The 12615-nt window shown below is 47.3% G+C and overlaps 1 protein-coding gene across 2 annotated transcripts in view; it reads right to left on the reverse strand.

The window, feature by feature from the left end:
• LOC105494545 (family with sequence similarity 76 member A) overlaps nucleotides 1-6776 on the reverse strand; it is a 35748-nt gene extending 28972 nt beyond the window's left edge. The window contains exons 1-2 of one of the 2 annotated variants that reach the window (XM_011763058.2): nucleotides 6549-6776; nucleotides 5166-5230 (exon numbers count right to left, since the gene is read on the reverse strand). In XM_011763058.2, the coding sequence (XP_011761360.1) occupies nucleotides 5166-5230; nucleotides 6549-6629 (146 nt within the window). In that variant the 5' untranslated portion in view covers nucleotides 6630-6776. The remainder of the gene's footprint in view (nucleotides 1-5165; nucleotides 5231-6548) is intronic. The other variant, XM_011763057.2, reaches the window with a different exon arrangement.
• Nucleotides 6777-12615: the final 5839 nt, after the last annotated feature.

Genomic DNA, 12615 nt, shown 5'->3' on the forward strand with positions numbered 1-12615 from the left:
TTTATTTAATATCTTTGAGACAGAGTCTCATTCTGTACCCCAGACCGGAGTGCAGTGGTACAATCTGCTCACTATAACCTCTGCCTCCCGGGTTCAAGCGATTCTTATGCCTCAACCTCCCAAGTAGCTGGAATTATAGGTGCGTGCCGCCACACCCAACAAATTTTTGTATTTTTAGTAGAGACACCACACCTAGCCTCTAATAACTCTTTTAATTATTATGTGGCTGGGCATGGTGGCTCACGCCTGTAATCCCAGCACTTTGGGAGGCTGAGGGGGGTTAGATCACCTGAGGTGAGGAGTTCGAGACCAGCCTGGCCAACATGGTGAAACCCCATCTCTATTAAAAATAGAAAAATTAGCCAGGCGTGGTAGTGCACGCCTGTAATCTCAGCTACTCAGGAGGCTGAGACAGGAGAATCGCTTGAACCCAGGAGGTAGAGTTTGCAGTGAGCTGAGACCGCACCACTGTACTCCAGCCTGGGCAACAAAAGCAAAACTCCATCTCAAAAAAACAAAAAGATTGCCGGGCGCGGTGGCTCACGCCTGTAATCCCAGCACTTTGGGAGGCCGAGGCGGGCGGATCACAAGGTCAGGAGATCGAGACCACGGTGAAACCCCGTCTCTACTAAAAATACAAAAAATTAGCCGGGCGCGGTGGCGGGTGCCTGTAGTCCCAGCTACTCAGGAGGCTGAGGCAGGAGAATGGCGTAAACCCAGGAGGCGGAGCTTGCAGTGAGCCGAGATCGCGCCACTGCACTCCAGCCTGGGCGACAGAGCGAGACTCCGTCTCAAAAAACAAACAAACAAACAAACAAACAACAAAAAAAAAAAACAAAAAGATTATTATGTGGTTATGGATTTTTTAATCTCAAATAAAGTGAGGCTTTGGCGAAAATGGAGAGTGAGTTATTTCTAATTATGACATCCCCAAGTATCACTAAGTAAAATTATCAGATACAGAGAACACCCTCAAAATATTATACTAAAATGGACTAGCAGGAAAAAAAAAATTCTCCTTAATTCGGATGAATAGTTGGGAAATTTGAAGTGACAAATAAAGTATGTGTGTTTGGAATATAAACTCAGAGATTCTATGTTTGCTAACCTTACTCTGTGTTCTCCTTCATAAGTAAAGGCATATGAAAACACCAGAGGTGGGGAAAAAGATACTATGATCAAATACTTTGTCAATATTTAGGCCAGGCATAGTAGCTCATGTCTGTAATCCCAGCACTTTGGGAGGCCGAAGTAGGTAGATCACCTGAGGTCAGGAGTTCGAGACCAGCCTGGCCAACATGGGAAAACCATGTTGATATTTTTAGTCTTTACTAAAAATTCAAAAAAATTAGCCAAGTGTGGTGGCGTGTGCCTGTAATCCCAGCTACTCAGGGGACTGAGGCAGAAGAATCCCTTGAACCTGGGAGATGGAAGGTGCAGTGAGCCGAGATTGAGCCACTGCACTCTAGCCTGGGCAACAGAGCAAAACTGTGTCTAGAAAAAAAAAAAAAAAAAATTCTGATTTCTCTAAGAGTTAAGCACTGACAAAAATAAAAATATCCTTTGCCTTGTGAAGATCCAGAGGTCATATTACCTAAATGTGTGAATTAATAAAGCTGCCCTGGGGGAAAAATCATCTTCAAATAAAAGTCTAACTCTTCATATGAGGAGGTAAAAATGAATGTCTTATGTATAAGAACAATTTAAACAGTACTCTGGGGCTAAAAACTAATAAATCACATAAAAATCTAAGACCAGGCACAGTGGCTCATGCCTGTAATCCCAGCACTTTAGGAGGCTCAGCCTGGGAGTCCAAGGTTTCAGTGGGCTACAATTTCGCCACTGCACTCCAGCCTGAGTGACAGTGAGACCCTGTCTCGGAAAAAAAAAAAAAAAAGTCTAGTCTATTCTCTGCTTTGTGATCATTTTCCCATACAATTCTTATGAAAGTGACTACAAAGTTAAAATAGACAAAAGAAAAACCTTAGAGTAAAAAATATTTAAATTAAAAATTATTTTCCAGGGCAATTTTCTGTTACTTTTAAAAGACAGTAAAAGAAGTGAAGGACATTCAAAGAAATCTCTAGAAAGAGGATTAGCATCAGTGATTCTGTGATGTTGAATAGCAATTCGATTTACGCCTAGATTTACTACTGAAGGAATGGGGCAGATGCCAATATATACATATGCTCCTAACATGTTAAAAAACATGCAAAGAAAAACTAACTCTAGGCTGGGCGTGGTGACTCATGCCTGTAATCCCAGCACTTTGGGAGGTTAAAGCAGGCAGATCACCTGAGGTCGGGAGTTTGAGACCAGCCTGCTCAACAAGGAGAAACCCCATCTCTACTAAAAATACATAATTAGTTGGGTGTGGTGGCGCATGCCTGTAATCCCAGCTACTTGGGAGGCTGAGGCAGGATAATCACTTGAACCTGGGAGGCAGAGGTTGCAGTGAGCTGAGATCGCGCCATTGCACTCCAGCCTGGGCAACAAGAGCGAAACTCTGTCTCAATAATAACAACTAAAAAAAAAAAAAAGAAAGAAAAAGAAAAAATAACTCTATGATCCATCTTGAATTAATTTGTATGTATAGTTTAAATAAAGGGTCAAAGTTCCTATCTCACCCCACACGTGAATTAACTCAAGATGGACCACAGACCTAAATTTAAGAACTAAAATATAAAGTTTCTAGAGTATATTCTGTATGATCCCACTAACATGAAGTCCTAGAATAGGCAAAACTAATTTATAGTGGGAATGAAAAGTGGAGCAGTGGTTGCCTGGAGGAAGCAAGGGTGTGGGGACTGTCTAGGATGGGGCATGAGAGGACTCTATGGAGTGATAGTAACATTCTGTATTTTGATAGGGTTTGGGGCTACACAGATGTCTACGTTTGTAAAACTTGATATATTTAAGATTTAAGTATGTTAGTATAAGCCAATTTTGCCAAAAAAAAAAACTGCAAACAAATATTTAACTCTAAATAATGCTGTGCATGCTGAAGTGTTTAAGGATCATGTATACTGATGTCTGCAACTTTAAATACATCGGAAACAAAATGAATTGATATAGTGATGGACAGAGAGATGCACCAGATGGATAGGTGAATATACAGTAAAGTGTATATTATAGAATTTAAGTAGAGGGTATATGGGTGTTCACTAATTCTTTTAACCCTTTTTTTGTTTGAAAACATCCATGATAGGCTGGGTGTGATAGCTCACGCCTGTAATCCCAGCACTTTGGGAGGCTGAGGCAGGCAGACTGGTTGAGCTCAAGAGTTCTAGACCAGCCTGGGCAACATGGCAAGACCCGTCTCTACTAAAGATACAAAAAAAAATAGCCGAGTGTGGTGGTATGCACCCCTGATCCCAGCTATATGGGAGGCTGAGGTGGGAGGATCATTTGAGCCTGGAGAGGGGAGGCTGCAGTGAGCTGAGATCATCTCACTGCACTCCAGCCTAGGTGACAGAGAGAGACCCTGTCTCAAAAAAGAAAAAAAAATCCATGATAAAATCCTGGAGAAGATATTCTAAGAATTGAAATGACTAATTAAAAATAGGCTTCTAGGTCTAATGGATGAATTAACAAATAGACCCCACCCTCCTCAAGGCAGGATCACCTACACTTAAAAAAGTTCCGCAAAAGTCAAATTTGCTATACCAAAAAATAACTTTGTTGCTATGGAAATGCCCCCTAAAGATGTCTGACCATTCATACCTGCATTTCACACTTTTTTTTGAGACAGAGTCTTGCTCTGTCACCCAGGCTGGAGTGCAGTGGCGCAATCTCAGCTCACTGCAACCTCCACCTCCTGGATTCAAGCAATTCTCCTGCCTCAGCCTCCCGAGTAGCTGGGACTACAGGTGCATGCCACCACGCCCAGCTTATTTTTTTGTATTTTTAGTAGAGACTGGGTTTCATCATGTTAGCCAGGATGGTCTCGATCTCCTGACCTCCTGATCCGCCCGCCTCAGTCTCCCAAAGTGTTGGGATTACAGGCGTGAGCCACCGCACCCGGCCCATTTCACACTTTTAAAAATGAGATTTGTCCAGGCATGGTGGCTCACGCCTGTAATTCCAACATCTTGAGAGGCTAAGGAGGAAGGAATCACTTGGGCCCAGGAGTAAGAGACCAGCCTGGGTAACATGGCAAAATCCTATCTCTACAAAAATTAAAAAATTAGCTGGGCATGGTGGCACACACCTGTGGTCCCAGTTACTTTGTAGGCTGAAGTGAGAGGATCACTTGGGCCTGGGAGGTCCAGGCTGCAGTGAGCCATGATGGCTCCACTGCACTCCAACCTGGCTGGCAGAGAGAGACTCTGTTTCAAACAAAAAAAGAGATTTGCCCAAGGAAAAGTGTAATGGCAAGTGAGTTTCAAATGTGACTAGAGCTAACAAACTCTTATCAGGATTGTCACATTTCCAAAAGTATCTTCTTTGGGCTTATACACTCTTCAATCTCTGTATATGTACATATTGAAACATGAAGCTCATGTTTTAATGTTGTGGGATTGATTTCTTCTTGTCAGAAAGATTATAACCACAATATAAAATGATCAAGGGTCTTAAAAAGAACTTTAAGAATTTAAGCAGGCCGGGCGTGGTGGCTCACGCCTGTAATCCCAGCACTTTGGGAGGCTGAGGCAGGTGGATCATGAGGTCAGGAGTTCAAGACCAACCTGGCCAAGATAGTGAAACCCCGTCTCTACTAAAAATACAAAAAAACTAGGCGGGTGTGGTAGAAGGCACCTGTAATCTCAGCTACTCGGGAGACTGGGGCATGAGAATCGCTTGAACTTGGGAGGCAGGGGTTGCAGTGAGCCGAGATCACGCCACTGCATTCCAGCCTGGGTGACAGAGCCAGATTCCATCTCAAAAAAAAAAAAATGTTTTAAGCAATCACTGGATAATAACTAGGAAACAATATATGTATTATATACCCTTCATTGTATATCTCACCCCACACACAAACTAACTCAAGATGGATCACAGACCTAAATATTTAGCAATTGTAGTCTGTATATAATGTGATTGATTACAGATTTGTATGTTACAATGTAACTGATTACAGATCTGTACATGAAATGCAATCAATTATAGATTTTAAAAGGAAAAAAGCCTATTAATAATATCTTTCATGGTCAACAAAACTCTACCTCTCCTGCTGGTACTCAGTCCTGCAGTAGGTGCACTTCACAACAGGGTGTGCAATCCGACATTCCTGAAATGAAATGAGGATATAATTTTAAAAGGCAGTCACAAATGGAAACAGCCTTCAGTAGGAAACCGACCTGGGTACTATTTCTAGCATAGCTACTATGCTTGAGTGAGTCACTTAAACTTTCTGGGCCTTATTTTTCTCCTCTGTAATACTGGCATCACCTCCCTACTGTTGATGTGGGAGTTAAGTAAGAACTTACATGGATTATATGGAACTAGCCATAAATTGTAAAACAAACATATATATGAATAAGCCCCCAGACTGGGAATCAGAAGCCCTGAATTCCAGGCCTGGTTCTTCTGCCACTGTGTGATTTTGAGGTTTACTTGTGAAATGAAAGTGCTGGATTAAAATTATTATTATTTATATATACATAACTTCCTTAAAATCATATATACATATTTTGAGGCCAAAAAGGGCACTCAAGCACTTGCATTCCCTCAGACCTGGTATATAAAGACTGGCAAATGGAAAGTCATGACCATCTGAGGCAAAAGTGACAATTATGAGTTATCCAAATCAGAGACACAAACTCTGGATTATTGGGAATACCCCAATATTGTTCTTCAGACAGTTTAGTGACTTTTTAACTGTTGCCTCACAGCACCTCTAGTCACTTAAAAAGTCAAAGTGGGATGAAGCAACTTAAAAGAAAAAGAAGTTGGACCTTCAGGAGTAAAAACTGAGCAGCAGCTAGTTAGGGAAGACCGAAGACCACCAATTGGATGCTGAGAAGTGATCCCTCGGATCTGTGAGCCAGAATGTGGGGTTTTTAAAAAAATAAAGCCTTGCTGCCTCCGACTCTGAGACTGGCCGAAAAGTGCGGGGCTTAAAGAAAAAAAACAAGCCTTGCTACCTCCGATTCTGTAACTGGTCGAGAAGTGCCCGTGAAGAGCCCGAGTTCGACACACTCCTCCCAGGCAGCACCCAACTTTGGAGTTCAGTCCCAGGAGGGGCAGGAGGTCCCCTCGTCTGTGACCAGGGAGACCGCGGCGGCGGGGGAGGCAGCGCAAAGGCATCCCGAGGGCGACCAGTCAGGGCAAGCAGAGGACCCGCTGTCCCTCCCCCGACCTCACGGGGTCCGAGAACAATCCCCGCGGTTGCTAAGCACCCGGACACGCCGGCCGCGGGAGCGTGGACCCGGCCCAGGCTCCCGCACGTGCCCCTCCGGCCCCCAGCGGGGTGGGTGCGGGTCCTCAGCCTGGCGGGCCTGCCACACCCTGCTCCGGGGACCCCGCCGGGCGTCCCCACAGAATCAGGAGCTCCGGGCCGCGCCTCCTGCGTCCCCAGTTCCCGGCCGCCGCCCCAGCCCGCGCACCTTGCACAGCTGCTGCCCCTGAGACAGCGCCTCGAAGGGGAAGCGCTGGTGGCACTTGGTGCAGGCGTAGAGCGCCGCCATGTCCGGCCCGGGCCGCGTTCACCGACCCGCCGGCCCGGCCCGCCGATTTATCTGACAGTCTGAGGCACAACCCGGCGGCGGCGGCAGGCTGCTGGCTGCGGCAGGCGGGCGGGCGCAGGCGGGTCGGGGCGGACCTGGGCGGGCTGGGGCGGGCTCGGCGACTCTAGACGCCCGCTCACTGGTGGGCTTTGACGTCGATCAAGTGGGAAGGGGCGGAACACGGAGCTTTCGCCCACTCTGATTCGGTCTGGCCTGGAGTACGCCACTGTGACGCTAGAAGCCGCGATTATGTAAAGCGCAGTCACGCGGGGGCGCTGCCTGGAGGGGACAGGCTCCCGGCCTGCCAGACCTCGGAAGAGCTCAGGCTCCGCCCTACTTGCTCGGCGTTCCCGCCCTCGCTCCGCCTCTCCACGGCCTCAGGCGCATCTGCGCTTCTCGCGATACCTTAGGGGATTTGTGATGTTTTGGTTTCCATGGAGCTGCTTTCTGGGAGCACTAGGGGTACAATTGGAACGAAGGCGGCGCACAGTTAACTGGAACTCTGCAGCCGCCCAAGCCCAAAGAAGGTGGGGAGCTTGGGAAAGAAGTTCCCCATAATCGGAGCTGGAGGAGCCCGCCCAGCCTCGCTCAAAGGAGGAGAGGAAACTCTGAGGGACAATTTAGAAGTGTGCCCTCAATTTAAGACCCCTAAATAGGGAACTGTGGGGCTGTGGGCCTTAGGAGAGAAAAGGAGAGCGCCAGAGAGGGCACCCCTATGCTGCGGAAGAGGGACTAAAGAGATGGCAATCCTTCTAGGAGGGATTGGACAGATACTCAGGCGTCAGGTGGCCTGCAGGCCCTGATCAGAGTGGGCCGCAATTGGCCCAGGCCTGCTTCCTACTTGTTTTCTCCGGTTTCACTCCGAGCTTCTCTCGCAAGCAACCACCTGGTGATTCCTGGCAAGGCCTGGCTTCCGGAAGGCAAGCCACGCCCTCCGGGCTCCTCTGCCTCTCTTTCGCTCCAGCTTGGCAAGTATAGGAGCTGCCCAAGGAATGACAGACTTCTTGTTCTTGAGGCGTTGGCAAAGCTTCCTGCACAGCTGACCTATCCAAGTCCTGCCTTGTAGCTGCTCTTGGGCTTAGGTTGCTATTGGCTCTGCCAACCACCTGTACAGTACTAATTGCAGTTTTACCTCAACGTGCCCTTTTTACAATTAAAAGCTGACTTATGGCTATTTTCCTGCCTCAACAAAATTTACTGTCTCTGAACCCACATCTGGCTGCTTCTTTGTAGGTTCCCCCAAAGATGTGCATTAATCATTAGGATCAGAAAGCAAAGGTTCAAAATCACTGTTCCATTACTAACTACATGACCTTAGATCTATCACTGAACTTCTCATGGCCTCATTTTTCTCAATTGTACAATTAGGTCATTGTGAGAATCAAAACCAGTACACGAGTCGGGACGGGATGGCTCACAACTGTAATCCCAGCACTTTGGGAGGCTGAGGCAGGTGGATCACCCGAGGATCACCTGAGGTCAGGAGTTCCAGACCAGCCTGACCAACAAGGTGAAGCTATCTCGACTAAAATACAAAAATTAGCCGGGCATGGTGGCAGGCGCCTGTAGTCCCAGCTACTTGGGAGGCTGAGACAGGAGAGTTGCTTGAACCTGGGAGGCAGAGGTTGCAGTGAGCCAAGATCATGTCACTGAACTCCAGCCTGGGTGACGGGGCAAGACTCCGTCTCAAAAAACAAAAATAAAAAAGACCAGCCTGTGCAACACAGTGGGACCCCATTTCTACAAAAAAAAAAAAAATACTTTTTTTGAAATTAGCTGGGTGTGATGGCACGTGCCTGTGGTTCCAGCTACTCAGTGGCTGAGGCGGGAGGATCCCTTGAGCCTGGGCAGTCGAGGCTGCCCTGAGCCGTGATTGTGCCAGTGCACTCCAGCCTGGGTGAGAGAGTGAGACCCTGTCTCAAAATATATATGCAAATACAAATAAAACATTACATGGAGAAATATGTGGGGAAATTGTTTAATGGGTAAGGGGCTTTTGGAGTGATGAAAATGTTTTGGAACTAGATAGAGGTAATGGTTGTTCAACATGGTGAATATACTTTTTTTCTTTTATTTATTTATTTTTGAGATGGAGTCTGGCTCTGTCGCCCAGGCTGGAGTGCAGTGGCGCAATCTTGGCTCACTGCAACCTCCACCTCCCAGGGGTTCAGGCAATTCTCCTGCCTCAGCCTCCTGAGTAACTGGGATTACAGGCATATGCCACCAGGCCTGGATAGTTTTTGTATTTTTAGTAGAGACGGATTTCACCATGTTGACCAGGCTGGTCTTGAACTCCTGACCTCAGGAGTTCCTGGATCAGGTGATCCACCTGCCTCAGCCTCCCAAAGTGCTGGGACTATAGGCATGAGCCACTGTGCCCAGCTTTTTTTTTTTTTTTTTTTTTTTTCTTGTGGCGGAGTCTTACTCTGTCACCCAGGCTGGAGTGCAGTAGTGCGATCTCGGCTCACTGCAACCTCCACCTCCTGGGTTCAAGCGATTCTCCTGCCTCAACCTCCTGAGTAGCTGGAATTACAGGCATGCACCACCATGGCCGGCTAATTTTTGTATTCATAGTAGAGACGATTTTTGCCATTTTGGCCAGGCTGGTCTCGAACTCCTGACCTCAAGTAGTCTGCCCGCCTTGGCCTCCCAAAATCTGGGATTACAGGCATGAGCCACCACGCCCAGCCTCAGCATGGTGAATATACTAACTATCACTGAATTGTTCACTTTAAAATGCTCAATTTTATGTTATGTGAATTTCATTTCAAATTATTATTATCATTACTTTTTGAGAGAGGGTCTCACTCTCGCCCAGGATGGAGTGCAAAGGCTCAATCTCAACTCACTGCAGCCTCAACATCCCAGGGCTCAGGTGATCCTCCAGCCTCAGCTTTCCAAGAAGCTGGGACTACAGGCGCACACCACCAAGTTCTTCATGGCAAGCTAATTTTTTTTTTTTTTTTTTTTGAGACTGAGTCTCACTCTGTTGCCCAGACTGGAGTGCAGTGGCGCAATCTCGGCTCACTGCAACCTCTGCCTCCCAGGTTCAAGTGATTCTCCTGCCTCAGCCTCCTGAGTAGCTGGAATTACAGGCGTGCACCACCACGCCCAGCTAATTTTTGTATTTTTAGTAGAGATGGGGCTTCACCATATTGACCAGTGTGGTCTTGAACTCCTGACCTCATGATCTGCCTGCCTCGGCCTCCCAAAGTGCTAAGATTACAGGCGTGAGCTGCCGCGCCCGGCCAATTTTTGTATTTTTTATGGAGGCGGGGTTTCACTGTGTTGTTCAGGCTGCTCTCCAACTCCTGGGCTCAAGTGATCCTTCCACCTCAGCCTCCCAAAGTCCTAGGATTACAGCTGTGATCCACTGCGTCTGGCCTCAAATTACTTTTTTTAAAAACAGAATGGCCGGTTGCGGTGGCTCACGCCTGTAATCCCAGCACTTTGGGAGGCCGAGGCGGGTGGATTATGAGGTCAGGAGATCGAGACCATCCTGGCTAACACAGTGAAACCCCCATCTCTACTAAAGAATACAAAAAATTATCCGGGCGTAGTGGTGAGCGCCTATAGTCCCAGCCACTCGGGAGGCTGAGGCAGGAGAATGGCGTGAACCTAGGGGGCGGAGGCTGCAGTGAGCTGAGATTGCGCCACTGCACTCCAGCCTGGGGGACAGAGCAAGACTCCATCTCAAAAAAAAAAAAAAAAAAAAAAACAGAATGTAAGCCACTCGGTGTGGTGGCTCACGCCTGTAATCCCAGCACTTTGAAAGGCCAAGGGGGACAGATCACTTGAGGTCAGGAGTTCGAGACCAGCCTGGCCAATATGGTGAAACCCTGTCTCTACTAAAAATACAGAAAATAGCTGGGCATCGTGGTGAGTGCCTGTTATCCCAGCTACTTGGGAGACTGGGGCAGGAGAATCGCTTGAACCCGGGAGGTGGAAGTTGCAGTGAGCTGATACTGTGCCACACTGCATTCCAGCCTAGGCAACAGGGTGAGACTCTGCCACAAAAAAAAAAAAAAAAAAAAAGAGAGAGAAGAAGTAAAGAAAAAAAGAAAAATGCAAGCTCAGAGCCAGACTGCCTGACTTTGAATCCCAGCTCTACTACTTAAAAGTTGTATGACTGAGCACATTGAAAATGAAACAAACAAGAAACAGTACATGGAACTTGGCACACTAGTATATGTTAGTACTAGAAGAAAAAAAACTGCATTTCTTCTAGAGAGATGTTGGTGAACTGAATCGTGTAAACACAGCCTCCCTTTTCACACACAAGCCCTACAGTGGGGTAAGAGCCTCTCTTTGTTCCCGCTGTCTTCAATTCTGATCTCCACTCTATTACCAGTTTTACAATTACCTATTGGTTTTCATCAGACTATGGGCCATCATATCAGGGTCATCTCTATAACCCTTTCACTCAGTGCAAGGCTAATTGATCCGTTCATTAAACACATATTTATTTTTTATTTAATTTATTTATTTATTTATTCATTTTTTTGAGAGGGAGTTTTGCTCTTGTTGCGTGATCTTGGCTCACTGCAACCTCTGCCTCCCGGGTTTAAGCGATTCTCCTGCCTCAGCCTCCCAAGTAGCTGGGATTACAGACCTGTGCCACCACACCTGGCTAATTTTCATACTTTTAGTAGAAAAATGGTTTGGATTTTTGTAGAGACTGGGGTTTCACCATGTTGGCCAGGCTGGTCTCGAACTCCTGACCTCAGGTGAGCTGCCCACTTCAGCCTCCCAAAGTGCTGGGATTACAGGCATGAGCCACTGTGCCCAGCCTATTTATTTTTTTGAGACAGAATCTCCCTCTGTTCCCCAGGGTGGAGCTCAGTGACGTGAACTCTGGCTCACTGCAACCTCCACCTCTCGGGTTCAAGCGATTCTCATGCCTCAGTCTCCTAAGTAACTGAGATTACAGACCTGTGCCACCATACCTGGCTAATTTTTGTATTTTTAGTAGAAACATGGCTTGGCCATGTTGGCCAGGCTGGTCTCGAACTCCTGAGCTCAAGTGATCTGCCCCTGTCAGCCTCCCAAAGTGCTGGGATTATAGGCCTCAAGCATCCTCCAGCCTTGGCCTCCCAAAGCACTGGGATTACAGGGGAACCTGGCCATATCATGTCTCCTTTTTTTTTTTTTTTTTTTTTTTTAAGACAGGGTCTGGCTCTGTCGTTCAGGCTGGAGTGTGCCCATTCAATCAACAGTCCATTCAATCAACAAATCTTTATAGAGCATTTGTGCCAGGCTCTGGCTTAAGCATTGGGGATACACCGGTATATAAAAAAGACGTGAGGGCTGGGCACAGTGGCTCAAGCCTGTAATACCGACACTTTGGGAGGCTGAGGCAGAAGGATTGCTTGAGCCCAGGAGTTTGAGAGCAGCCTGGGCAATGTGGCAAAACCCTGTCTCTACAAAGAAAAAAAAATTAGGGGCCGGGCACGGTGGCTCAAGCCTGTAATCCCAGCACTTTGGGAGGCCGAGGCGGGCGGATCACAAGGTCAGGAGATCGAGACCACAGTGAAACCCCGTCTCTACTAAAAATACAAAAAATTAGCCGGGCGCGGTGGCGGGCGCCTGTAGTCCCAGCTACTCAGGAGGCTGAGGCAGGAGAATGGCGGGAACCCGGGAGGCGGAGCTTGCAGTGAGCCGAGATCGCGCCACTGCACTCCAGCCTGGGCAACAGCGTGAGACTCCATCTCAAAAAAAAAAAAAAAGAAAAAAAAATTAGGTGGTTGTGGTGGCGTGGGACTGTAGTCCCAGCTACTCAGAAAACTGAGGTGGGAGAATGGCTTGAACCAGGGGGGTGGTTACAGTGAGCTGAGATCATGCCACTGTATTCTAGCTTGAACTACAGAGACAGACCTAGTCTAAAAAAAAAAAAAAAGGCATGATATGGCCAGGCATGGTGGCTCACCTGCAATCCAGTGTTTTGGGA

The sequence above is a fragment of the Macaca nemestrina genome, chromosome 1 (genome assembly GCF_043159975.1).
Source record: "Macaca nemestrina isolate mMacNem1 chromosome 1, mMacNem.hap1, whole genome shotgun sequence".
In the NCBI taxonomy this organism is placed as follows: domain Eukaryota; kingdom Metazoa; phylum Chordata; class Mammalia; order Primates; family Cercopithecidae; genus Macaca; species Macaca nemestrina.